General features: G+C 40.4%; 4 protein-coding genes across 17 annotated transcripts; 2 read left to right on the top strand and 2 right to left on the bottom strand.

The window, feature by feature from the left end:
- The first annotated feature begins 297 nt into the window (after positions 1–297).
- LOC103971378 (endoglucanase 13) lies at positions 298–3268 on the top strand. 2 transcript variants are annotated; one of them, XM_065090776.1, is made up of 11 exons: positions 298–525; positions 597–809; positions 887–1087; positions 1163–1252; positions 1372–1536; positions 1610–1733; positions 1855–2018; positions 2141–2474; positions 2552–2590; positions 2680–2721; positions 2808–3268. In XM_065090776.1, the coding sequence occupies exons 1-11, from the start codon at positions 319–321 to the stop codon at positions 3089–3091; spliced, it is 1863 nt and encodes a 620-aa protein (XP_064946848.1). In that variant the 5' UTR covers positions 298–318; the 3' UTR covers positions 3092–3268. The 2 variants fall into 2 exon arrangements, with proteins under 2 accessions (XP_064946848.1, XP_009383659.2); XM_009385384.3 differs by having other exon boundaries at positions 2802–3268.
- A 1548-nt stretch (positions 3269–4816) lies between these two features.
- LOC135597599 (probable metal-nicotianamine transporter YSL12) lies at positions 4817–7570 on the top strand. Its single transcript, XM_065090772.1, has 6 exons — positions 4817–5368; positions 5431–5594; positions 5667–5764; positions 5848–5982; positions 6044–6230; positions 6298–7570. Exons 1-6 carry the CDS (start codon positions 4930–4932, stop codon positions 7399–7401), a joined length of 2127 nt encoding a protein of 708 aa, XP_064946844.1. The 5' UTR covers positions 4817–4929; the 3' UTR covers positions 7402–7570.
- A 7271-nt stretch (positions 7571–14841) lies between these two features.
- On the bottom strand, positions 14842–22992 carry LOC135597576 (tricalbin-3-like). Of its 13 annotated transcripts, none has more exons than XR_010481317.1 (10): positions 21787–22992; positions 20665–20906; positions 20342–20360; positions 19439–19644; positions 19050–19159; positions 18869–18967; positions 16977–17421; positions 16796–16893; positions 15689–15798; positions 14842–15409 (listed from the first exon to the last, which is right to left on the bottom strand). XR_010481317.1 is itself a non-coding variant. In XM_065090729.1 (9 exons), the coding sequence occupies exons 1-8, from the start codon at positions 22536–22538 to the stop codon at positions 16805–16807; spliced, it is 1962 nt and encodes a 653-aa protein (XP_064946801.1). In that variant the 5' UTR covers positions 22539–22992; the 3' UTR covers positions 14842–15798; positions 16796–16804. The 13 variants fall into 13 exon arrangements, 7 of the variants coding, with proteins under 7 accessions (XP_064946801.1, XP_064946810.1, XP_064946821.1 ...); XR_010481319.1 differs by having other exon boundaries at positions 15694–15798; XR_010481321.1 differs by having other exon boundaries at positions 14842–15174; positions 15694–15798.
- Positions 22993–23832: 840 nt separating this feature from the next.
- On the bottom strand, positions 23833–24231 carry LOC135611371 (mediator of RNA polymerase II transcription subunit 32-like). The gene has a single exon (XM_065107108.1). The coding sequence runs from the start codon at positions 24229–24231 to the stop codon at positions 23833–23835; it is 399 nt and encodes a 132-aa protein (XP_064963180.1).
- Positions 24232–27178: the final 2947 nt, after the last annotated feature.

Here is a 27178-nt window from a genome sequence, read left to right as displayed (position 1 = left end):
GTCATATAAATATACGAATATTAACAGAAAAGCAAATAAATTAATAAAAACAAAATTTTGAGATTACGTTTTAGAATGAAATCTCTAAGAGTCCCAACCAATGCCTCCTCTGTGGCACTTCATGCGCTTAAAATATCTGCGTTTGACAAGCAGCTTCCATACGTGGATGGCTGTAATATCCGCTATGTGGACGTGCAACACATATTCTCCGACATGCATCCGACCTTCTTTCTTCCTTGAAGTCTCTTATATAAGACTCGAACCAAAACAGGTTTCGGCAACATTTGTGTTCGATTGTGTTCCCCACCGAAGCGCACAATGGCGAGGCCGATACTGTCGTTCGCCTTGGCAGCGTTGCTGCTTGGGTGTTCGCTGAGCTCTGCCGCAGAAGATGGATTCAGCTACAGGGAAGCTTTGACCAAGAGTCTGCTGTTCTTCGAGGCGCAGAGGTCGGGCAAGTTGCCGGCGGATCAGAGGGTGAAATGGCGTGGTGATTCTGCTTTAAAGGATGGCTACAGCCAAGGGGTCAGTCTCTTAGTTCATCGTTGCATTCCATCATGGTTGCTTCGATCAACCTAATCGAGGTTCCTTGTCAGGTGGACTTGGTAGGAGGCTACTATGACGCCGGTGATCATGTGAAATTTGGATTGCCGATGGCATACGCTGTGACGATGCTGTCATGGAGCGTGATCGAGTTCGAGAAAGAGATAGTCGACGCGGGGCAATTAGAGTTCGCTCTCGATGCCATTCGCTGGGGAACCGATTACTTCGTCAAAGCACACAGACAACCCGATCTCCTCTGGGTGCAGGTAATGACTCTGCAACCAACATGAAAGCTTGGAAAGCATTCTTCTTACTTCGATAACCTGTGGTGAGCCTTGAAAAGGTCGGCGATGGAGATTCCGACCATATCTGCTGGGAGAGGGCGGAGGACATGACGACGCCGAGGACCGCATACAAGGTCGACTGCGAGCACCCAGGCTCTGAAGTGGCAGCCGAGACTGCTGCTGCGATGGCTGCAGCTTCCATAGTTTTCAGACCATACGATTCCAAGTACTCCGATCTCCTCCTCTTGCATGCACGGCAGGTAAGATATCATCAATGGTAATAACCACCATCTCTTACTATGAGCTTGAGTGATCAATATCTGATGTTGCTGCAGCTGTTTTCCTTCGCTGACACGTACCGTGGTCGATACGACGATTCGGTTCACTCTGTTCGCAAGTACTATCCTTCTTCCACCGGTTACTCCGTAAGAACGATTTCACTTCTTTCCCCACTATGTCATCTGCCGTTTGATGTGATCGAATTCCTTGTTAGAGTGCGACCGTGTCGATGGCCGAAGCTTTGATGCACTTGTTAATGGTGTAGGATGAGTTGCTGTGGGCTGCTGCTTGGCTTTTTGAAGCAACGGATGACAAGTCCTACCTGAACTATGTAGCTCAGAATGCTGTCGTCCTCGGAGGAACTGGATGGGCTGTTACTGAATTCTCATGGGACAACAAGTATGCTGGTTTGCAGGTCCTTCTGTCAAAGGTACACAACACAGATTTATCAGGAAATCATGGCTTCACATGCGACGTCTGTACGAGAACCTCTGTTCTTGCAGGTGTTGGTCAGGGGTGGTGGTGAAACCTGCAATGCCACACTCAATCAATACAAGGCAAAGGCTGAGTTCTTCCTATGCGCGTGCCTCCAGAAGAACAACGGCGACAACGTCGAAATGACTCCAGGTTTTCCATCGACAACGAGATTGTTTCTTGACATGCTCATCTACTTCCATTTCTAACATAGCCAGCATCCTTTCACGTCATTGTATCATATTAAGCTGCATGATTATGATGTCGTGAACAGGGGGTTTATTGTACTTCCATGACTGGCAAAACCTGCAATATGTTTCCTCGGCAGCGTTTCTGTCGGCAGTCTACTCCAATTATTTGAGAATGGCAAATGCTAACCTCGTCTGCCCTGATGGCCAAATCAGTCCTGAGATGCTACTAAAATTTGCAGAGTCTCAGGTATTCTACTTCATAGTATATCTCTGGCTTAGTAGTATTCCGAATTAGTAGCAGAAAGTTTTGCTTCCTTAGCACGAGAAGTCCTCATAAAAGACAACTTCTGCATTGCTGCAATTCATCAGGCCGACTACATTCTGGGGAAGAATCCAAAGTCCATGAGCTACTTGGTTGGCTACGGATGGAACTATCCCACTCATGTGCACCACAGGGGAGCTTCGGTTCCATCAATATTCGAGCTGCCTTCTGCTGTGGGATGCATCGACGGGTTCGATTACTGGTACGTCAACAAGGACGGCAACCCCAACGTCATCGAAGGAGCTCTGGTCGGAGGCCCTGATCTGAAAGATGAATTCTACGATGACCGGTGCAAATACGAGCAGACCGAGCCTTCCATCGCCGGAAACGCTCCCCTGGTCGGCCTATTTGCGGCGTTGGACGGCTTAGAAGGTGACAAAGGTAATCCATTGCATGACTGATCTCGTCGCTATAAACTAGAGCCCGAGAAAGAGAACTCAACGATGTGAGCTTTGCAGGTCATTCTCCCAAGTACTCAACACCAGATTCATCTCCAGGTAAAGGGAGATGTCTCGATGACAGGTTGAAATGCTGAATGGGTAATTCAGAATGGTAACTAAATGTGTGCGCTATGATACAATTGCAGGTTCTAAACAAAAATCAGCAGGGCCAAATCCAAAGCCAAATGGTGAGTAGTGTTGCTGCTCAAGGGATGTGATTGAGCACTCCATGACTTGTTCAAGCTCTCAAGTCGATTCTTGTTTGCAGAAGCAGCCGTTGAGTTCGTGCACACCATAACCAATACATGGAAGTACCAAGGAGAGGACTACTACCGGCACCAGGTGGCCGTCAAGAACACATGCGGCGAGCGGATCACGTACCTCAAGTTGAAGATCGAGAACCTCACAGGGACTCTCTGGGGCCTCTCGCAGACGCAGGAGAAGAAGATGTACGAGCTTCCACCATGGTTGCAGGTGTTGGAGCCTGGCGCAGGGTTCGTCTTTGTCTACATTCAAGGTGGACCTCAAGCTGCAGTCTCAGTTGTTGCCTATCGCTGAGACTCTGTGATTGGTGCAAATGTTGAACTCCGTAAGACACAAGGATTTGACAGTGTTTTGATACTGTTTAGGTATCTGCGAGAGCTACTTGATTGGGAGTAAATTTGGTTTTGTTTTAGCTCTTCTCTGTCTTACCTTCTAAAATTCAGAAGAAAATAAAGCATATTTTGCCAATAATTTCTCATTTCTTTTAAAGTTTGTTTATTATATGGGTGGAAGCACAGCAATGAGCAAATAAAGGTCATCCAAGATTAAGAATAAATCAAAATTGCTTGCGACGGCGATGCTCCACCCGTCGGAGTGGAACACGAGAAGGGGTCCACAGGTAGATGGGCCGCTTCGGGACGGACCAATAGACGAGGGAGCTGATGGAGTTGAGAAGAGGCCGCGGTGGCAGTGGAGCGGACGTGGTTCTGGAGCATGGTTAAGGAACACTGGGTCCCACTCAGTCAGGGGGCGGACCCACCGGAATTCTGGGGCCCCAGTTTCGATGAGCTTCTCACATGTGAGGGTGGAGTTTTGGGCAGGCGGGGCCTCGTCGAGGTCCTCGATGAGGATAACTCGGAGCGGTTCGAGGGAATCGGGAAAGAGGCGGAGGGTGCCGTCGAGGAGGGGGCGAGAGATGACGTCGACGAAGACGAGCTTGAAGCCGCTATGGTGGAGGAGGACGGAGACAGTACGGGCATCGAGGCAGGTGTTCATTGTGTTGAGAACGGCGCCGCTCATCGGCACGACGAAGTGCATGTCGTACATGGCCGGAGTGTTGGGGGGCGAGCACCGTCACCTAAAAAGATGGGATTTTTACACCAGAAAATGCCCATCAAGATCAGATTGTAAAAGTAAAAAAGCGTGAAGAAGATAAGATGTATGAATTTTTAGGGGAAATGTAAAGGAAGAAATTGGGACACGCAAGGTTCGGGCGAAAGAGTACCACGTCGGCGCGGGAGATGCCGAGGGAGGAGAGGACGGAGGCAGCGGCGGTGGGTCAGGGACCAGGTTGTAGACGACGGAGGGGCAGTCGCCGTAGATGGGGGCGGTGCGCTTCAGGTCGCTGAGCGGTGTGAGGGCGACTGTTGGCGGCGTTCGCTTTTTTCAATAACCAAGTAACAGTTAGTTTAGAGGCATTTTGGAAAGGAAAAAAAATCCCAAAATATCTCCTAAAATTCTTATTCTTTTTCACACCAATTCATTCGCTTGCATGTTATTATTATATCTATGGAAATACATCAACTTTTCAAAATGAAACTTTGATCGAAATCTTAAAATCAAATTATAAATTTTTATACTAATTTAAATTATTCTATTAAAAATAAAAATTATAAAACGACATATAAAAAAGAGAAGTGGAACGGTCTCGGATCCGATTCGATTTCGAAGTATCGTGTTAATCTAAAGTACACAAAGCAGTCTCGACCACTATAAAAGAACAGCTTGCATGGAGTAGCGAGATTGCAGCAGCGAATGCAGATAGATGGTTTTTGTCAGCGTCACAAGACAAATGATTTAGTTGGGAGAGAGGGAAAGCCGATACGGACGGCAAAACCGAGACTCTTCCTCTGTACATTTAGGTAGGTGAGATGTTGGGTGAAGTTTTTGTGCTTTCTTGGTAAGCACTAAAATAATCGATTTGATTATTTTGGCTGAGCTTTCGAATGATTCCTTTGGTTTGATTCGATTTGGATGATTCGGAAACTCCACCCAGATTCCAACGATTCCCCTGAAGCCAAATCGAAGGAGAGAAAGATTTCGGTGTCAAAAGGTTGAATCTAAGCGCAATCTATTAATGCTGCCGCTTGTCGATCCCAATCCTCGACCATAGAAATCAGCTAGAGGAGGAGATGGCAGCAGAACAGCAGGAGGCGAAAGCGATGGAGGAGGACACGGCCGCAGAGGCAGAGAACGGCGAGGCCGGAGCCAGGAGGAGGAGGAAAGAGGACGATTTGGAGGAGGAAGAGAGAGAATTGGTGGCGGCGGCGTCGATAGAGAGGGAGTTCGACGGGAAGCGGGTTCCGACGTGGCGGGAGCAGCTGACGGCGAGGGCCTTCGCGGTGAGCCTCGTGCTCGCGGTGGTGTTCAACGTGATCGTGATGAAGTTCGTGCTCACCACCGGCATCGTCCCCTCCCTCAACGTCTCCGCCGGCCTGCTCGGCTTCTTCTTCGTCCGGACGTGGACGGCAGCGCTCGGGAGGGCTGGCCTCCTCCGCCGCCCCTTCACCCGCCAGGAGAACACCGTCATCCAGACATGCGTCGTCGCCGCCTCCGGCATCGCCTACAGCGGTATCACCGCCACCATCACCTCCCCCTCGTATCTTCCTTGCTGCTTATTCTACGCGATGCAGGGGGCTTCGGAAGTTACCTCTTTGCCATGAGTGAAACCATCGCCAAGCAATCCACAGTAGCCAACGATTCACAGAACATAAAGAATCCAAGACTAGGATGGATGATCGGCTTCCTCTTTGTTGTTAGTTTCCTGGGACTGTTCTCCCTCGTGCCCTTGAGAAAGGTCAGTTGTCTGCTTCGATGCAGCCTCATCTGATCTCCACAGTAAAATTGCATGCTAAATTGATGTGTTCAGATAATGATCATCGACTACAAGCTGACCTATCCGAGTGGCACCGCGACGGCGAACCTAATCAACAGCTTCCACACCCCTCAGGGAGCCAACCTAGCGAAGTAACTCGAAACAACCATGAACGGTTGCCCTTGTTTTCTCCGGCGACTGACTCGGTCAGGGAACTCGTTAATGTTTCTTGCAGGAAGCAGGTGAGAACGCTGGGCAAGCTCTCGGTATGCAGTTTCCTTTGGGGTTTCTTCCAGTGGTTTTACACAGGTGGAAAGGACTGTGGCTTCATCAACTTCCCTTCGTTAGGCCTCAAGGCTTACGACAACATGTATGCATCTCAAAACCTTCAAAACTTGTATGACATTTATCTGATACGTAAAGGATTGCAGGTTCTACTTTGATTTTTCGGCTACTTACGTTGGGGTCGGGATGATTTGCCCATACATCGTGAACATATCTGTGCTCTTGGGAGGCATTCTCTCATGGGGAATCATGTGGCCTCTGATAGGCAACAAGAAAGGCGATTGGTACCCGGCAGACGCGTTGGGCAGTCTTGATGGGCTCCAAGGTTACAGGGTAATAAGCATCTTCCCCGCTCATTGATCGACTTTGATCTTTTTGAGTAAGCATAAGCATGTTGCAGGTGTTCATAGCAATCGCCTTGATCCTTGGAGATGGCCTCTACAACTTCGTCAAGGTCATGGGCAAGAGCACAGCCGCCTTCGCGTCACAGATCAGAAGCAGAAGATCTGCAAGAACGCACACCTTCGCCATTGACACATCGGCCGTCTCCTTCGACGACAAGCGCCGCACCGAGCTCTTCCTTCAAGACCAAATCCCAAAACCAATCGCCTACGGAGGCTATCTCCTCCTCGCTGCTGTCTCGACCGCAACGCTGCCCCGCATCTTTCCCCAGCTGCGGTGGTACTATGTGTTGGTGGCCTACGTGTTCGCACCGGCGCTGGCGTTCTGCAACGCCTACGGCGCTGGCCTCACCGACTGGTCCCTTGCGTCGACCTATGGGAAGCTTGCAATCTTCGCCATCGGCGGGTGGGCTGGCGCCGCCCACGGCGGCGTTCTTGCCGGCCTCGCTGCTTGTGGCGTCATGATGAACATCGTCTCCACGGCCTCGGACCTGATGCAGGACTTTAAGACAGGGTATCTGACTCTGGCCTCACCGAGGTCCATGTTCATCAGCCAAGTAATCGGCACTGCCATGGGCTGCGTCATCGCCCCATCCGTCTTCTGGTTGTTCCTGAAGGCGTTCGACGACATCGGCATCCCCGGATCGGAGTACCCAGCACCTAATGCCCTTGTTTATCGTAACATGGCCATACTTGGGGTGGAAGGCTTCTCATCGTTGCCGAAGAACTGCCTCACCCTCTGTTATGTCTTCTTTGCTGCTGCTATTCTCATCAACCTGCTGAGGGACGTGACCGGGAAGAAGGTGGGCAGGTGGATACCGCTCCCCATGGCCATGGCGATACCGTTCTACTTGGGATCTTACTTCGCCATAGATATGTGCGTGGGCAGCTTGATCTTGTTCGTCTGGGAAAGGATCAACAAGGCCAAGGCAGACGCATTCGCGCCAGCCGTGGCTTCGGGTTTGATCTGCGGTGACGGAATATGGTCTCTTCCGCAGTCTTTTCTTGCTCTTGCTAAAGTGAAGCCACCCATATGCATGAAGTTTTTGTCGAGGAGCATCAACCTGAAGGTGGATTCATTCATCGAATCCCTGTCTCCGTAGCAGATTTGATCCAGTAAATATCTGAGTATCTGACAATAAAGAACAATTGCAGACGAGATTAAACAGAAGATGGTGATCTATAGGAGGCAAAGGATAAGAATCCTCCAAATTTTAGTTGTGCTCTGTTATTGTATAGAACATGCTTCTCATATATATACTACAATATACAGTGCTGGAGTCATCTCCATGTAGCTAAATAACATTTTCTACCATCTTATTTGGAGTTACATTGAGGCTGCTTCTTAAGCTCTACTGATTGCTTCCATGAAGCCTAATCAACAGTTCAGGCATCACTTGAATCTGATGAAATGAAAAGGTAGGACAAATAGATGTTTTATGGTTCTTGACCAGAGCAAGAAAGAGATTGAAATGTCAACAATTCAAGAAAGCATGTCCAGAATCTTGCTATGTAACCCCTTTTTCCAATAAGAACTCCTACAATGCATAAACTACCCAACAAAGCCGCCAAGATCTTTCATGTTTGATACTCTTGATAAGGTATATTTTTGGTCCAGCATCACGAGCAATGCCACATAGCATTGTAACCAAGTAAGCAAGAGGGGCACCCCTACGCATCAAGCCAGGGACCATATCAAGGCATGGATCGACACGTCCCGTCCCGGAAAGAGTTCCGTGTGTCTCGGAGCGACAGCCGCACGAAGGTGCCACCTCACCTCCTGAGGATCGACTGTTACGCCTGCGTACATAAAAGGACCCGGCCAGGGAGAATAAAAAAACTCCAACCCACCACTGACTTGATCGTCGGAGGGATCAAAATCGGGAAACATCCGACGACGATCTTTTTTACAGGAAAGCTATCATCGCAGGCTAGAAGGCGCTGACCAAATCCCCACTGCCAACACTCAAAGTGGTGTTCGATCAGTCTCGAAACCCGACTCAACCGACCAAAAACTCCTGACATTACCCAGTGGACTAGGCCATGCTGACTTTATCAACCACGGCACATCGATCCATCAACAACTCCCACTCGTTTCTTCCACAGCTTTTCATCCAATTTGAAGGTGCGGAAAAGAGCAGTTCTACTTCGCAGGATCACGAGAGCCTGAAGAGATTGTTGCATGCAGACTTGATCTTCCAACGAATATAGACCGCTCGAAAAAGCCACCGAAACGATCGTCTGTAAGATATGTCGTGTTTTCCAAAGACTTTCTTGAACCATCAACAACCTTCTTCCTCGGGCTTGCACCGAAGACTGAGAAGAGGAGGGAGACCAGTGAAGCCTGCACGAGTTCACGGTTCAAGAAAGCCTGTGGAAAGCACGTCCAGAATCCCGCAACGTTTCCTCCGATGTACGCATGGAACTAATGGAAGACGAAGTTCGCATGGATGTTCGGGAATTCCCCGGTTTAAATAGACGTATGCGGCGACGAAATCGCGGCTGTTTAACGTAAATCTGGGCCATCGATCCCGTGATGGACGGCGCGGATCGCGTCTTGGGGATTGCTTACCAAGTAGTCCTCTCCACCTTCTCCGGCAGGCCGGCTGGCTGTGTAAGCTTTGGCTGACCCGAAGAAGGCGGAAGGACGATATAAATCATTTAACCCATCTTCCTGTCAAGAACATGGCAGGAAGTAAGCACGAAATTGGGACGGCTTTTGAGCCCTAATCCGCGGCATGTTCTCGAGTAACTTTTCCGGCAATTTCCCTTCTGTCGATCATACCATCCGAATGGAATTCAACAAAAAAGATGTACGATTTCCAAGAGCTTCATGGTATAATGTTAGAACTTCACATCTCTTTTAATTATAAGCTTTGTCATAGAACTTGTTCTCGAGATAACAATGAAAACATAAAAGACGAGAATGAATGAGACGACCTTAATTAACTGGATCAATCATAAGCACGAAACTCGATGCACCATCCATCCATCCATCCTTCCCAAATCATATATTATTAAATAAGCGTAAAGAGAAAGGATTACTGAGTGATTCGCAATGGGCTATAGCTACGATATCATTTTCAAACAAAACTGTAGGGATCGATAAGGCATGATAAATCGTAAGGCCGCATCGTCTATTAGCGACATGATAAGATTCTAGGATTTTATCATAGAATAGAAGAAAGAAAAAAGATGATCACTTTGATAGGATCGAGATCCATATTTATAGAGTTCCACCCTTGAGTCCATTAAGACTTGGACTCCTAATAAATAAATAAATCTCAAATAAATCTTTATCCGATTCTTATTGAATTAGATAAACTTAATAAAATATTATTCAAAACTCAAAAAATAAAAAGAATTGATCAACCTTTGTCGACATGATATCCTACAATAAACCCTCTTGTCAACATTAGTCTAATTAAGCAACACAATCCATCTCAATCCTAATTATAAAGTTCATAAATTGAAAGATCAAAATATTATCGAGTCAAATAATCGATTATATCATAGATTAAAATATAAAATTAAATAAGAAACGGAACAACCTATCATAACCCCATCAGTGAAAGAAGAGAGACAGACGATTTGAAAGACAAATGAAAATAAAACATAAAATTAATGCCTAAAGAGATTATAATTTACATTTGATTGGAATTAAGTTAGAAGTTAGAATCGAAGGATGAGTGTTTATTTCAATAGGGTTATGACTGTGGTTTAGGTCTATAAATAGAAGATTGTGCCCTATTCATCACACACCAAGCTAAGAGAGAGGGTGAGGTGCTGTTAAAGTCTATAAGACTTCCGAGTAATAGAGTTTTTTAAATCTTTTTTCTTTTCAAATCTTAATTTTTATGAATATTTTAATTATCAACTTTGTCTGAGAGCCATGAGTAAGTAAGACATCAAGTGAAGAACAAAATGATCGAAATGAAATATTATAAAAGTGAAGATTAAGTTACAGTATTTTTTATAAAATCTTTGAAAACTATCCATGTGAAGATTACCTTTAGTTTTAAAAAAATTAAATAAAAAATGTTAAATATTATAATTTAAATTTAATTAAAATTAAATTAAAATTTTGAGTTGAAATAAGAGCTTAGTTATAATTTTGTGGTTTAGGTCTATAAAAATAGATTGCTCTTCCATCACACCATATATTATAATCGAAAGATGAAACGCGGATGTCAAATACGAGAGTGAGATAAATTTTTTTTAGTTGAAGACTTACCATAAAAATTTAAAGTGAAATCGAAAAAAAATTATTAGTGAGATTAAAAGAGAAATCGAAAAAATATATATTAGTTGAAGGCTCACCATATATTTTTTCTCTCTCTCTCTGTTATGGTAAGCCTTCAACTAATAATTTTTTTTTCGATTTCTCTTTTATTCTCTCTCTCTCTCTCTCTCTCTCTCTCTTCTATCTTTCTTCTGCGAAATACTTCTCTCCTGATAGACTCTACAAACCATCTCGGAGTGGAAGAGAAGGAGAAGGTGGTAGTAATTATAGGAAAGGAAAACAGGTGGGCGCGGGACCCGGCTGAGCTGACAAATCGGGCGGTCGAGATTGGTTACTCGCAGATCCGACGGCTGTGATAAGCGGGTGTGCGCAAGCACGAGGGGCCGCTTTGAGACACGTGGACGATGAGACACGTGTCATCCAGGCATCGCGTGCCGAACAATGATTGGGCTGCCAAGTTTCATTGAGGACTGGTTTGGATTGGACGCACGTCTGAACCGCCGGCAAAATAAGCATGACATGAGTTTTATGTGCAACAATGTGAGCTTATTTGGAGTCAACATTTGACTGAAATGTACATCTATATATTCGAAAAAAAAATCAAAAATAAAATCTTATAACATAATCTTTATAATATGCCATAGACAAACCACAGATACAAAAATATATATAACTTATATGATAAAATCATATAAAAAAATAAAATAATACATAATTAGATATATTTAAAAAATAAATCACATATAATAGTAAACTATGCTTCGAGCTATATTAGTAATATGGACAATATCAATGATACTTGGATTAGCTCTATTTGATTTCAATTTGTATACATAAAAAGTCTAGCATGATTGATGGGGTGACTCGAATGCTCGCTCGAGAGTGAGTCAGATGTGGACTCAGGTGAGTGCTCCACGATCAACTTACTTGCATAAAGATCAAGATTGAATGAGTTATGCGATGTGATCTCTTGGATGCATGCTGAAGTCAATAACCAATCAGAGTAAAGTAATTTTAATGAATAATAATTATTTATCATGCCCAAAATATATCATTTTTATAGTGAATTAACCATGAAAAGTATTCTATATTACAAGCGAAATATTCCTTGCCGCAACGTTCTCAAAATATTTTTGGAAATGCTGGTTTCAACTAATGTTGATGTGACCTAATCCTCCCATAAATATTTTTTGTATGAATTAGTAATTATAATCAACTTTTTTTTTTATTCCGGAGCTATTCATGAATGTAAAACTTGTAACTGTTTACATTTCAGATAATTATTGTTGCTGTATCAAATCATTTTGACTTCGATAATGAAAATAAGAAAGAGAGAGAGAGAGGTAAAAGAAGATGGGAGGAGGAAAAGGAAGAGAAGGAGAGAAAAAGACGGAAAAGGGAGAGGAGAGAGAGAGTGATCTCCAGGAAGGAGAGAAAGGAATAAAGGAAAGAAAAAAAAGAAAAGAAACGAGAGGAGAGGAGAGGAGAGGGCTTCATGAATGAAAAAAAGAAAGAAAGAAAGAGAAAACGAAGAAAATAAAAGAAAAATTATGTAGGTTGTTTGGTTTTGATATCAAATTGATTTTGATAAGTTCAAAAATTATATTATGTATGATTTAAAATTTTTTATATTCACATTAATTAGATTTATGTTTTGGATTATTAATTGATGTATCGTAATGATTTTAGATATAGTATATAAAAGAAATAAAAAAGAGAAAAATGATGATATTGAAAGAATAAAGAAAAAAGAACAAAATATGTTATATCAAAGATATACAATCAGGGTAAGTATGACTCCGTCTAATCTATTTTCAGAAATACTAATAATGCGTTTGATATTTGTAAATACATATGATTTACATAATTTAGAAATTAATTTATTATTAAAAAATATTATAAAAATGTAAATATTGATAGTTTGAAAAAACATATGATTTGAACTATTGTTATTGTTTTATAAGTATTTTTAAGTTATCCTATCAAAATTTATATAAACATTTTTGTTTAATATTTATTATATTTGAAAGAATTAGAAAAAATAATATATGATTATATTTGTTTTGAAAAGGCATGCAAAAAGGATTTCTTTATACCTTCAGTTTTGTAAAAAGTAATTGATATATTATTTTGTTAGGATCGGAACGACACTAAGAGGGGAGGGTGAATTAGTGCAGTGGATTAAAACTTGTAAGTTCGAAAATGATTCCGTAAAATACAGAGAGATTTAGCTTTGATAGTAACTTGAGTAAAGTAAGAACCGGAAACTCACTGCTATGTAGATAACGATTGTAAAAAGGTAAGTACTTACAGATTCAATGAACACGTCAATTTAAAGTGGTTCGGTCAAATGACCTACATCCACTTACGAAGCCTTCTTCAATGAGGCTCAAAACTTCCACTAGCAAATTACTTTGAAGGGAAAGGACTAATACCCCTCTTACAACCTTTACAAGTGGTTCACACTCTTATAATTTTTTCAACAAGAAGAAAGGAGGTGAACACTCAAGCAATTTGAAAACATGACTTGCTAAAACTTTGCTAAGGCTCTTATCTCAATCTATTGTTTTGCAAAAGTTGTTTTCTCTGCTGAGAATTGAGGGGTATTTATAGGTCACAAAAGGATTTAAATTTGGGCTCCAAATTTTGAATTATCTTGGGTTTCCAAGGCTGGCGGTGCCACCGCCTATCAGTGTCTGACACTGACAGTGTACTGGCGGTGTCACTGCCTGTCGGTGGCTGTGCCACCGCCTAATCTCGGGTGCTAGGCGGTGGCACCGCCCAGAGCCTGAAGGCGGTGACTGTGCCACCGCCTGATCTCGGGTGCTGGGTGGTGGCACCGCCCAGAGCCCGAAGGCGGTGACTGTGCCACCGCTTGATCTCGAGTGCTGGGCGGTGCCACCGCCCAATCCGACGGTTCTACCGCCCGTCCTTACGGATCACTGGTTGGGCTTCAAGTTCGGCCCAAACCAGATCACATTCGGGCCCAATTGGCCCCTAACTAAAATATAGGATTATCCTTTAATCCTAACCCTAATTACATACTACGTAACTAAAAGCATAATCCTAAGCAAGTTTTTAACCGGCAAATGTCGAGTCTTGTTCCGACGAGCTTTCCGGCGATCTTCAGGCGGACTTCCAATACGCCCTCGGATTTCTTCCGGCGGACTCCCAGGAGGCTCCCGATCTTGTGACGAATTCAACGAGTAGCTGAGCCTTCTCGGTGATCTCCGCGAACCTCTGACGATCTCTTCGGCAGACTTCCGAAAGTTCCGACAAGTCTCCGATTTCTTCTTGGTTGGTTCCGGCAGCATCTTCGGACTCTCAAACGTCCATCGAACTTAACTCTGGTATCCTTGCTTTATGTTTTCAGGCTATCATAGTTAATCCTGCACACTTAACTTCAATAATATTGATTAAATCAATTAACCTATCAATTGATTTCACCAACAAAATCCGAGATTCTAACATATTTTAGGTGACATGACACTTGCTTCGTTGGTTATGATCAAGACTTTACCAATAAGGGATAGGTATTTGTTTAGAAACTAATTTGTTCTTGACATAAGAAGATATATATATTATCTATACCATAGGAATTAAGAATGATTCTGGACCTTGTCATTGAGATGATATAACGAGCCATTAATACATACCACTGACTTGTATTCAAACATGTTCACCTTAGCTATATTTTATATTTATTAATAAAAAATTAATGATAATCTTTGGACTATAATGTTTATGATTTCAGCATAAAGGTATTTAAATATATTTTACATCTAAAAGGTATTATTAGCAAGTTAAGTTGTGATTTGAAATGGATATGAAACTATGTTTTGTAAATTTTATAAGCATGAACTAACTAGTTGATATTTATATATATATTTCGAAAGTATTTTTCTAGGAGTGTTCAAAAGCAAATGAAAGATAGATTTCTTAGATTAAGAATATCAAATCGAGTTTGAAAAGCTGATAAAATTTTTTAGAATGCATAGTAAAAGCATGATAGAATCTATTAATGATTGAATTATATAATTATTCTATTAAGATCACTATGCATTGAGATGACTGTGTATATATATATTATTTGGATAGAAATATTATGACTCTTAAGAAGTTGTTGAATTTAATGAATATCATATGGATGGATCGAATCACGTTATTAATGTCTTGTGGGTTGATTATTATGAATTAATCTATACAATAATTATACTATAAAAAGTATTTTGTTCTAGTTTTGACCTTATATATACTTTTATATGAAAATCTATAGTGCTGAGGGCGTTACACCAGTGCATGAAGATTCACAACAACATATTAGCCAACTTGTTTAAGTGATGATAGCCAACAATATGATTCGCACTGATATTAACAAAACAAAAGCAGGGAAGTATTGTAGCTTTTGCACAAATCCCACTGAAGCATCTCTAACCCACCAATACCAACGACTGCAACTGTACATTGGGTCAACGACTTCCCCCTGCTTAGTGGCATATATGACAACAACTTGCATGTTCATCACGAAACCAAGCCATGTCTCAAGACCAAGTTCCGCCTCAAAGAGTCTTTGTGGTCTTCATTTTTCCTTCAGATTTCATACGGTTTGGAGGTCTTTGACAGAGCATTGTTCCTGTAGATACAGCCCACTGAGATTACCATCCCTAATGGACGGACATAAACGGAACATTCCTAAGTTAAGTGGACAATGGAGGAAAGATGTGAGAATTAGAGATGTGAATTGAACCCCAGAAATGGTTGCAAAAGCATTTTTACTGTAGTGAGCTAATTTTACATGAGAAGAAGAATTTTGAACAATAATCATTTAGTTGATTCCACTCTGCCCTGGAGCATGTACAGAATGGAGCCTGCAGATAACAACAGAGCTTGTCATCAGATCATGCATGTTTAAACAAAATTTGGACCATCACACAGGAGGGTGAGGGTGCAAAATATCAAGCAAATTGCATGTTCATCTATGAGGATGGAAAGAAATTGTAAAGAGAAGCAGATGATGGGCATCATCAATCTGACAACTCCAGTGCAATTTGAAATGGACAAGCATTACTGTTTAACTTGTTATTAAATAATAGGTGGAAATAGGATGCAAAATAAAAGGTAGAAACAAGATGCAAGTACATACGTACCTTACCGGTGGAAGAATTTGAAATACAACAATCTGACTGGTTTCTGTATCGCTAGGCTTAGAATCTCTAAACCGACTACCCTCTTCTTTTTTCAGAAGGGAGACTGCATCCTGTAGCATAAGTCACAAGGGAAGCAAGGCATCATAGACCACAAATAGGCACATGATTCATTAATTCTATTCGGCCCCACAACCGACACAGGTGTCATCCATCATGAAGGCAGGTAACAGCTTGTGTAAGATGGAGATTAGACCCTAAACTGCTGTCTAAAAGAGAATGACACTCTACCATCCAAAACAATGGATGTTGGAAGATCAGGAATCATTTAGTTCCAATATGAATGCCTCACTAATATGGGATAGTATTCTCATCCCATGTCTTACACTAAAAAAGTTCTTGGTCTTGGATTAGGAGTTTGGAAACATTGTTTGGATCTCTGAATGCCTGAATGCTTCTGTAAAATCTCCCTGGTTCTGAATCTGACCATGTTAACTGCTTAGCAAATCATACTAGACATCAAGGGACAAGCTGTAATTGGGACTTTTTTGAGCTCCAATATGTGGATTTTCATTTTGTGGGAAACATGTTTTACAATGGCCGGTAAATTTATTTTCTCTGTTAAGCTTTTGTCCAGGCTTCAGGTTCTAATTATCCATTCGCATAATTATGACCAGAGAAACCTGGGACCTGAAAATTCTCCTTATTCTTTGTTAAATATTAAGCCCATGGTAAAATACTTTTATCAATTAACCCTTACCCAGATTCTACATTGGCGTGAGCCTTATGTGCACCGGGTTCACCCTTTTATCAGATTTAATAATTGGTTTGGTTCTCTTTTTTCCCTAGCTAGGAAAGGATCACCAGAAGTTCAACAACCAACTAGATATTTCTGGTAAACTCTTTCAGCAAGTACAAAGTTCTATGTGCCACAAAAGAGTGTAAGTTTGTGTGAGTTAAAGACAACTTTTGGATTGATCATAGAGACGTTTGTTTCATATATAAACCATAAAAAATGAACAGATAATTTAGACATCAAATATGCAAGCATATCATGTAAAATTACTAAGAGCTGCTTATTTCAAATACACTAAGGACATCCACATATACCTGCAAATGCTATGGATTGAACAAGCTTGAATCACCCATGGTACGAGCAATCAGAACCACTGTAACCGTTACCACAGCAAGCCATACTAGTTCTAAATCTGCAAAATCCCAAATTCAGGAAACTGACAAGAACAAAAATATTAGAATTTATCTAGACAAAAAGATGAAAGAAGTTGCATACCATCAGAACTACTGGAACTTCTGTTTGAATCAATAGTAGACGTCTCATCAGTAAGACCTATTGTTGTTGATACTGGGGATGTCACATTTCTAGATTCACCAGTAACTTCTGAATTTTCTGTTTCAGATGTCACTATTCCTTGGAATTCCTCACTCACAATCAAAGCCGCCAGGACATCCATAAAGGCTTCTCTTTCTTTTCCACTAGGATAACCACTTTGCTCAAATGTTCCATTTGGTTGGTCATAGTCTGAGATATCATCAGGTGCATGATCATCCACAAACTCTGCTTCCAACAGATCATCTTCTTCATCCTCAACATAAGCTTTATATGTGAGTCGAAGTAATACTTCTCCAGATGATTTATTTCTGAATAGACTCCATCCACCACGTAAAGCAACTACTCTGTCTGCAGGCACTGTATCTTGTAGGGACTCTAGCTCGACCTAGTTAAAAACGATAGAAAAGTCACTTTCAGGGGAAGCAAACAAAACCTAGTCTTACTGATTTGTCCCATGGTGGCAGAACTTCATAGTGAAGTCACTTTCAGGGGTGAATAATCCAAATAAATTACAATAACAAATAAAACTATAGGATGTCTACTTCTGTGCTTCCGAACAAACCAATGTTTGAAACTATGAGATAAGTACATTGACCAGACTCCATAATGCTAGGAGCCTCATGCACTGGATCACCCTTTTTATATGCTACTCTTTTGTCATTTATTATCCTCAAGCTATGCTGGCTTCGGATCACCAAATACAAGATTTCTTATACTCCTGGGAATACCTCCATATTTTGCTGCATTACTAGATCATTTACTGACTTCGTGAACAAAACATTGTAAGTGCAGGAAAGAAATGTTTGTACAAGAACTTGGCATACCAATACAACCACATAGATTTCTATCTCAATATTAATCCTTTTCTACACTTGGCATACCAATACAATCACATAGATTTCTATCCCAATATTAATCCTTTTCTACAAATGTCATGACGTGAGACTAAATTGGGTGTTACAATCTCTCCCATTAAATAATGCATGCGATGCCTAGTCCAATGGTGACTTTCTTCTCAAAACATCCAATGGAATAATTAACTCAATTAACTTATTGAATTCGAACCATTGACAGCCCTTATAAATCAATTCAAATCTTTATCAACTTCTGGGACTAAAATAGGGTATTACAACATGTCTCACCATTCTTCTTTTGGAAACGTTATATACATATACATATATATATATATATATATATATATATATATATATATATATATATATATATATATATATATATATATATATATGTGTGTGTGTGTGTATATATATATATATATATATATATATATATATATTTATATATATGTATGTATATACAACGAGATTGCACACAAATGACCAAGGCCATAAATTTACAAGGTTTATGTTGAAGCTCAATCACCATGGTTTTGGCATTTAGCATACCAAATTATAACTACACATGAATTATTGAACAAAATTATACATCAACAAAATCTACTTGATCATATATAGCAATAAATATAGCATTTATAGAATGTAAGAGATCATTACATGACATTTTCAATCTCCATGATCTGATTAGGTAACCAAGAACATACAAACTAAAAGTTCAATCCAACTCGCTCATATTATATACTAAGCATGCTAAAGCAGAAGGAAGAGAACCCGTTCAGAACTTCTAAAACTAGCCCTTTGACTTAGAAGGGAATGGTCCCAAGTTTATAGGACAAATCACAAGTCAACTTCCACACCTATCAAGATCCAGCAGCAGGTTTATGAACTAGCAGAATCTTTCTAGTGCATTGTACAAATAGCATGTCAGGGTACAAGAACTCATGAAAGTTAAATAGACCAGCAATATTAATCTACCTCTGCTGTGCCAACTGTGAAATCTGCGAAACCAAAGGAGTCTTTTACTTGGATGTACAGCTTCTGCTTTCCAGGATTTACAACAAACAGATCAAAATCCTGTTTACAGAATATATACTACTGAATAAGTAGATAGAGACCACGTGACAAGCAAAACAAAAACTACAGTAGAAGATCTCACTTGGTTCCAAATTGGTTCTCCAGGAGGTCCAGTGACTGTTGTCTGGCTATTTTTCTTACTCTGAAATACTTGATCACCAAGAGTTAAAACAACATATGGATCTGTCTTCCCTGCCCAGGCATACCATCTCTTCAGGCTTAAAACAAATTGATATAAGTAATTGTAAGCATAAAAGGCACAGCAAAAACTTTATTTGAAGTAAACAAATAAATATGGGGCAACAACAAGAATTGGGAACAAGCAACAGGTCAACTTCAAAGAAGACAATGCAGCTTAACCAAGTTCCAATTCTAGTATCCAGCCAAATGGAGATGTTCATAGAAGGCCAAGGTATCCTAGGTATTGCCAAGATACATATATAAAGAAACTGTAAAGGCAAAAATTGATACCAATTTTGGGATAAGCAAGTTTTCGAGCATCCACAAGAGTGACTGACAGTTCTCCAACAAAATCTTTACTTCTCTCCTGCACTGCTTCAACTTTAAAATCATGTGAAACAGGACCAAGTGCTTTCCCCTTCTGGAAATCAAGAAGGATCTTTTTTGGAAGCACAAAGAGTCGAGGCAAATCTTCTGTTAGAAGCCTTGTAAGAAACCTAAAAAGAAGTGGTGACTCCATTTCAGGAAAATTCATAAAACCATGATATGCATATGTATTGGTGACACTTAATCTAAAGGTTAAAAACAGGCATTCTTACAAGATTTACTAAATTTGGAAACCAATCACATTTACATATAAAAGAAACAACATGCACAAAGCTACAAAATTAGTCATACACCTTCATAAAGTACTATCTAAACAAGTTTTTGCTTGTTAGAAAAATTAAAACAAACATACAATATGAAGAAAAATAGAATCTTGTATCAAGTACATTTAGTTACCATAAATCATCCAGTCTAAGATGAACTATAAATCTGAAACTTTTGACTGCTTGACATCAATTCTGACCACTATATTTGGAAAAATGATGTGAAGTCGATGTCTAAGAAAATTCTCTTGCTAAGTAATACTGAAAAGAACAAGATGGCGTAGCAGTAGATCGTGGACGATATTGGTTTGCATAAAATGAGAATGCAATGCAACTCAAACTGTAAGTGAAAAAAAACAATTAGCCAACTTTACACAGGCAAAGTTTCAGCAAAACAGGACAATGATGTGGATTGTCGAATCATGTTGACAAGTACATCAACACGTACAATAAGAAGACTTAGAATCAGAAAAGAAAGAAACAGCAAATAAACAGTGGACAGAATTGAAAATTTTAAAAAGTTACAAATGAAGGATATCCTTACATTGAGAGAACAGGAATTGCTGACTCCAGATTAATCGTCACATGCACAAGACATTTAAGTAAATGTCAGTAGAAGTCAAATAAGTTGTTATATAGACAAATAGCTGATGTGTACAAAACTAGGTGGTGTAAGCAACTTGATGCCTAAAATGCTCATTGAGATAAGAACACGCCACCAAAACTTTGCATATTACATTTCACACTTTTATGATGTGAATTGGACTATTGAGGTGTATCCTTTATAAAAAAGACACACAACAAAATAGAAGATCACAAATTGAGAGTTGAGACCTAGGGTTTATGATATATGAATAAAGAACCTACCCATTAGATTGAACAGACTGAATGGTGAGAGCTCAAACTTAATTTTTGGAAGAGACACAAAAGCCCATGACACAGCCCCTATCCATGGTCCAGTGGGTATTAACCGTAACTTTACCCAAAGCTCTCCATCTATATCAAAATCACGGATCCCAACAGGTACAACAATGGGAATAATGCCAAAATTTAATGATAGGGACAGCAACATCTGAGCACCACCAGTGTAACGAATGCCAATCTGATACCTGATGTTAAAAAAAATGTATCAAAAGATGCTAATATTTTGTTCCATATGTATGAAATGAAATATGGTATTCTATGATGTGCTATGCTGATATGACTATGGAATGAACCAAATTGGAAGTTGAACCTTCCAAAAGTTTATGTTTCATAATCTAGTTCATATATCAGAATTTAGAACATGGCAAAAGAAGCATGAGCCAATGAATGAGAACATATGATCCTGACTAACTCACTCTAGAAAAGCATAAAAAAGGCAAGACAGGTTAGAGAGTAGAGAAACTCCATGATATATGCCATATGTTACTTTCTTATGTTGCTTTGAAGCTTAAATCCTTGTTTTTTTGTTTTTTGTTTTGACTCAGAACATGCAACTTCAAAATCATAAAACTAAAATATAAAGATGGTAATATAGAAACCCAACATGTCCAACCAAAGTGGCCATCACCATGTAAAATCAGTCGCTGATAAATCTAGCTAGAAACCAAAAATTTAAAATCCAATCGATCTCTTTCAGACATCAGTTCCTTAGTGATTTCCAAAGCAAAAGATGAGGCGTTTACAGGATGTAATAGAAAAAAAAAATTAACACTGAACATTTAGCTTATCAATCAGATTAGTGTAAGGCTAGTAAGCATAAAGTTCCATTTAGAAGGTTTACTGATGCTAAAAAAAACGTTACAGAACATCAAACTTTTTTAAGGCTGCAAATGTGGAATCTGAGAAGAATGAATATATGCAGTTTTACCCCTAAAAGTGGATACCATAAAGAAGCAATCTCACCATAGATACAAGGCAACAAAAAACCAATCATACAATAAGTTAAAACCACAAGCCCATAACGAGCAACAAGCTTTACTTCGAATTGAGATAGGAAGAACTTACTGCAAGTCATTAACACCACGAGAAGTTCTCCTTTCAACGCTCCTGACAGATAGTGGCTCATCCCCAATGGAAAACTGCTTAATCTCAACTCTCTGCACATAATCAGGCTTTTTGAGGTTATCTATTACCGGCTGGAGCAACCCAATAACCCAATCCTCGATTCTGGACCTATAGACCTTCCAAAGCTTCCCCAAGACCATGTTTACCCATTCGACCGACTCTTTCCTCCGAAGGTCCTTCTCAAGAAATATAGAGAGGCTCGTTGGTGCCTGTGGCCACGTGCCATTGTCGACGTCCCGGGCCGACTTCTCCCTCTTCCTTAAATTCCAAACCTTGTCGAAAGCCACTCCAACGAGGAAAAAGAGCACGAAGAAGCCTGCGATATTCCTATTTATGGGCGGAGAAGGGATGGAACGAATCACGCCAAGCTGCGTCCTTTGCTTATCCACCAAAGGATCGTCCCTGTAGTTCGTAAAGCTGGACGCCAAGTGTTTCGGATCCTTGTTGTCCAGCTTGCCCGAAATCTGTTTGATGACAGTTCCCCTAGCAGAGCTAACCAAATCAACGGGCAAGTTGGGGTTACCACTCTTCCCCGGTGGCGTAGATGCCGCGCACCTAAATCGAAGCTCATTCGAGAGAATCCCAAAACGCAATCTTTTACCAATTCTACGACCAAGCAGATGCCGATTTCTGCCTCCGCTAGCATCTCCTATCTGAGTCGCTACTCCGAAGGAATCCTGCGGCACCGACATGCCAAGAAAGAGGGCACGCCGCGCTGAACCCGATCCAATGACGGGCAGCGCGATTCACATCGGGGTCGACATGGAACATCGATTCCAGGCAAGAACCGCAGCCAGGACTCGACCATCGACCATTCGAACTGGGAAACTTGACGGGATTCAAGCCACAAGGCCCGTGGGATTCCGATCAGTCAACGAGGGAATCGCCATCGCGAGCAAGGAGCGAGCGAGCGAGGGAATAGTAGGACGAGAGGAGGAGGAGATATTTTGAGGGGCGACTTGGGGCGGGGGAGAGGAAGAAGTGGGTGGTGTGGAAGGAAGAGAATGGGCGGCTGGAGCTGCGCAATGCGAGGGGAAGAGAACTGGTACCTACGTCGAGTTCAAGGGCAACTACAACCACCACCGCATCCCGCTGGTCAACAGCTTCGCCAGCGTTACATCGGTACCAAGGCTGCAAAGGTCTCGGACTCCGATCGAACGCAAATGTTTTGTCATGATCGTTAGATATTATTTTAAATCACTTTAATATATAGTTATTTTATTTTGTTATCTTATAATTTTGTATCACTTGTTTGAAGCCAATCTTTTAATTTTTTAAAATTTCTGTATTTTTAATAGTATTAATAGATATGATATTTTAAAATTATATTATTTTGAGCCGTTCTAGAATTCCAATTAATTCAAATTAAAAAATAGAACATATATTGAATTGGGCCATTGCGATAAAATTCTTAAATTATAACGTTTTATGAATGGCACAAAAATAAATTTTGGTCACCTATATGATCAACAACACGTGTCTAATAAATTGCTTTCAGCTTCGCTTCCACCATCACGTGTCTAATATATATATACATCATCTTGTCTTCTTCGGCGGAATCTGATGGGAAGGGAGAAATGAAATTGAAGCTTAAAAATGGATTGAGCAACCACCGAGAGTGATGCTTTGTCATGTACCGTCGCTTCTCTTATCGACGAACCTGTGAGACGGAGAAGTAATGATTATGTAAAAGCATCGAGTTTCATGTCGAGTGAACAGGGATCAAAGGATAGAGACTTGGTTGGTTACTCTCGTCTGTTTGAATCGTAAGATCACCTGCTCAAACTAAATCATGTTGCATTACACTATGAAATTGAATCAGCTCATCTGTAGGTGATGATATATGTCGCTAGAAATGTGAATAGAAAGGAGAAGGTAGCACTGGGTATCGAATTACTTGTTTTCACTGTACATAAGGTAATTGCACAGCTCATAGGCAGCGTTCCGAACTCGTCACAGCGTCATCTCAAGCAGAGCAGATATACCTCAATCCGCCTTGTCTACGGAAGGTGTCGCAGCGGAGGGGCCGGATGAGGAGGCGGCGGCCATGGCAGCCGATCCACGTCCGAGGTCCGCGGCGACGGAGTTGACCTTGTGGAGCGCCCGCTCAAAGCGGGGCACGTTGAGATGCTGCAACCCCGCTGTTTCCGGTTGCCCCGGTGCCATCCCGGAGGCCGCGTCCATCAGACGCTCTGCCATGATACTCCTCCTCGCCGAGTCGACCACGTCCTCCGCCCGGTCGCATGACAACTTGAAGAGTCCCCACCGCTGCCTAAACTTCTCGAGCGCCGCATCCGTCGCCGCCGTCCGCAGGCCGAACGATGCTTCCCTCGCCTGTATCACGTCCGCGGCTGCCGCCAACACCTCGTCGAACTCATTGCTCATTTCGTCGACGCTGCGCTCCATGAAACAAAACTGTTGAGAGAGAAAAGAGAGTGAGAGGAAGAGAGCGGGAAACTTTGGTGGAGACAAACGAATCTCTTATGTATTTTCTCTCTCAAGACAAATTTTTCTCGGACTCTCAATGCCATTAATCCCTATCTATTTATATTAATACGGATCGAGAGCATCTAATGAAATGTCACATTGAACGTCATGCATCTGTCCAAAGGTTCATGTAACTCTTTCTGAAAATGCCTACTTAATACGGTTGTTTGATTTTTATACACCTTTTCGTATTATCAAACATACTTTGAATTAAGAGGAATTAAATTAATGTTATTACTTAACATCTATTAAATTTAATTTATTCTCATCCTACACCCCAAGCAAATTATTTAATTTAAAAATAATTTTGACTTGAGGGACTTATTGAATATATCTATAATTTGATATTTGATATGATCCTTAATAAAACTATTAGTAAAGGTTCTGATTGTCTAAATTAGAATGATGATTCAGATCTAATTAATATATATTTCAAGTTAATCTCAGTTGAAATCATGATTCGTACAATGTCGAATATGTGAAAACTAAGTCGGGAGTGTTTTCGACAAATACCAATTTAACGATCATATTAATTTAGGGGTTCAAATTGGTTGAACTAATCGATTAATGCTAAAAATGAATTGTGTTTTAAAGTATCCTTAGGGGAATTTTACAAGGTTGGAGAGAGACGTGTGGTGTTTCGAGCTGAGTTATGGCATAACGATCGCCACACCCAATGCTCACACTAATTGACTATATCAATAAGGTTCAGATGATTAACTAGTCGATCACTTATCACCACATAGTGATTATGAGTATTCTAATTTGATCATCATGAGTTGCGCACGAGCAACCAACGCTATTTGACGATCAATATATCGACCACATATTATCATATAGTGATTACCTATATATCATTGTCATGTTTTACCTATAAAAAATGAAAATAAACGTCAATGTATTTGTTTTTATGATAACAAATTAATTTTTTAGCTAATATTATTATTTTTTATTATCATTATAAACTTTTATTATTTTATTATATAATTTCTTGATTGAGCTTTCGAAACCATATAACATAATATGGATATAAAGATATTGTCATATATTCCACCTTACATGTATGTCGCAATATATTATTTTTTTCAAATACAGGTTGAAGATACTATCTATCTATCAAGAAATAGGTAAAGCCAATTGAATTTTTGGATTTTCTAAATTTCTATACTTCACTGTTTCAATAGCTAACAACATACTATTGGAATACGAATATAGAAATTCACGAGTTACGGTATTAATGACTTAAAAGTTCTTTCTTAAATCAACTTATATGTCAAATATCTAATTTTTTTTATTGAAGTATATACGATCAATTGCCTTATCACATAATCTTGTCATACATACCACATCCTATGGGTGTTTTAATGGTACTACAAACTCCCATCTTAATTTTTATAATTTCATTTATATGTACTTTTTTAGAAGAAAGATATCTTTAATATTTTATTTGAATACGAAGAAAATAAGACACGAGTCTAATGTCGATTATCACACGATTTACTGGAAATCTACCTACACAGAAATAAGTAATATATCTTCTTTTCTTTATACTCTCATAAGAGCATTAAATACAATAATTTTACTTAAAATAAATATCTATTTTAAAATTCCACTATTTAGGTATTTGATTTAGGCCATATAAAAAATTTCTTCATTCTCATTTTTAATATATTCCAAAAACAATTCTATAAATACTTCTTCAAGAAAATTATTTAAAAATTATATGATATATATATTTGATAGAGTGACTAATTATTTTATGTAACAATAATAATATAATAAATCTAATACTTAAACTTGACCTTTCACTGATTCATCTGACTCTGTCAACTCGCTATTGGCTCCACATTGATTCACCTAACCTTTCTACAAACGAAGTGCTTTTACAAAGACAAGTTTTCTTCGGACTCTCGAGATCATGAATCCTATCTATAAACGTCATGCACCTACTCGGAAGTTCATGTACCTTCTCATGAAAAATCTCTATTCAATGCAATGTTTAATCTTTTCTCTTATTTTTAATCCCAGAAGAATTAAATTAAGAACTGTTGTTTAATAGTGCTGCCTATTGCATCCCCTAATCTGTTGTCTCTTTGCAGGATTACACACAGACAGCTTCCAAACCACGCCTTTGATCAACACTTCTGGTGATCTTTTTGTTTGCTTGTGAGATCAACCGCCGGCCAATGAGTGCTAGAACAGTGATTGAGACTGAAGGTGTAGACTGGCAGAGCAGCACGCTTTCACTTTTGTTCCCAGGGGATGAGGGGGAGAGAGAGAGAGAGAGAGAGAGAGGCAGTGTTGCGCCACGGCAAAAGGCAGCGTGGGCTTTTCTGTGTCTGGTGTGCTGGTAGCGTCCATGGCTGAGTTATTAGATTGTGATGAAGCGTCACTAGCATGGGCGTAAAAGCTAAGTCTGGTTCATTCTTTTCAGGGATCCACAGTTGTTTCGAGGTATAAGCACCCCGAGCTAAAACATGGATTTCTTGATCTCCAGCTCCGCCGCAGCAAACACCCACACGGCTCCCAGGAACAACAAGAAAGCAAACACCGACACGGCTCCTAGGAACTACAAGAAAGTTAAAAGAGGAAGAAGAGAACAAAAGCAGCAGGAGACCAGAGAACAAATAGCAGGATAGGTCAGACCAAATCCCGCACGGTGCACAGGGACTCTCCACCCTAAAGGCTAATAATGCCCACTTTTCATCTTCAATCACAGAAGTGGGTTCATGCGCTGATCGATTTGATGAGATAATTATCATGTTTATTTTATTAAGCTTAAATTACTAATCATTGGTAATATAAAATTATAATTACATTATTATATAAAAAATTAATATTAAAA

This window comes from Musa acuminata, chromosome BXJ1-2 (assembly GCF_036884655.1).
Source record: "Musa acuminata AAA Group cultivar baxijiao chromosome BXJ1-2, Cavendish_Baxijiao_AAA, whole genome shotgun sequence".
In the NCBI taxonomy this organism is placed as follows: Eukaryota; Viridiplantae; Streptophyta; class Magnoliopsida; order Zingiberales; family Musaceae; genus Musa; species Musa acuminata.
This window is presented reverse-complemented; position numbering and strand designations above follow the sequence as displayed.

What these genes read in the sequence shown, in the direction of transcription:
- LOC103971378 (XM_009385384.3), top strand. Translation starts at nt 319, where the DNA reads ATGGCGAGGCCGATACTGTCGTTCGCCTTGGCAGCGTTGCTGCTTGGG. An exon ending in CCGATCTCCTCTGGGTGCAG is followed by an intron (nt 810 to 886) that starts GTAATGACTCTG and finishes AGCCTTGAAAAG; the next exon opens with GTCGGCGATGGAGATTCCGA. An exon ending in TGCAGGTCCTTCTGTCAAAG is followed by an intron (nt 1,537 to 1,609) that starts GTACACAACACA and finishes CTGTTCTTGCAG; the next exon opens with GTGTTGGTCAGGGGTGGTGG.
- LOC135597599 (XM_065090772.1), top strand. Translation starts at nt 4,930, where the DNA reads ATGGCAGCAGAACAGCAGGAGGCGAAAGCGATGGAGGAGGACACGGCC. An exon ending in CTCCGGCATCGCCTACAGCG is followed by an intron (nt 5,369 to 5,430) that starts GTATCACCGCCA and finishes TACGCGATGCAG; the next exon opens with GGGGCTTCGGAAGTTACCTC. An exon ending in CTCAAGGCTTACGACAACAT is followed by an intron (nt 5,983 to 6,043) that starts GTATGCATCTCA and finishes AAAGGATTGCAG; the next exon opens with GTTCTACTTTGATTTTTCGG.
- LOC135597576 (XM_065090715.1), bottom strand. Translation starts at nt 22,538, where the DNA reads ATGTCGGTGCCGCAGGATTCCTTCGGAGTAGCGACTCAGATAGGAGAT. An exon ending in ACTTGCTTATCCCAAAATTG is followed by an intron (nt 19,160 to 19,438) that starts GTATCAATTTTT and finishes ATGCCTGGGCAG; the next exon opens with GGAAGACAGATCCATATGTT. An exon ending in GAGAACCAATTTGGAACCAA is followed by an intron (nt 18,968 to 19,049) that starts GTGAGATCTTCT and finishes TTCTGTAAACAG; the next exon opens with GATTTTGATCTGTTTGTTGT.
- LOC135611371 (XM_065107108.1), bottom strand. Translation starts at nt 24,231, where the DNA reads ATGAGCAATGAGTTCGACGAGGTGTTGGCGGCAGCCGCGGACGTGATA.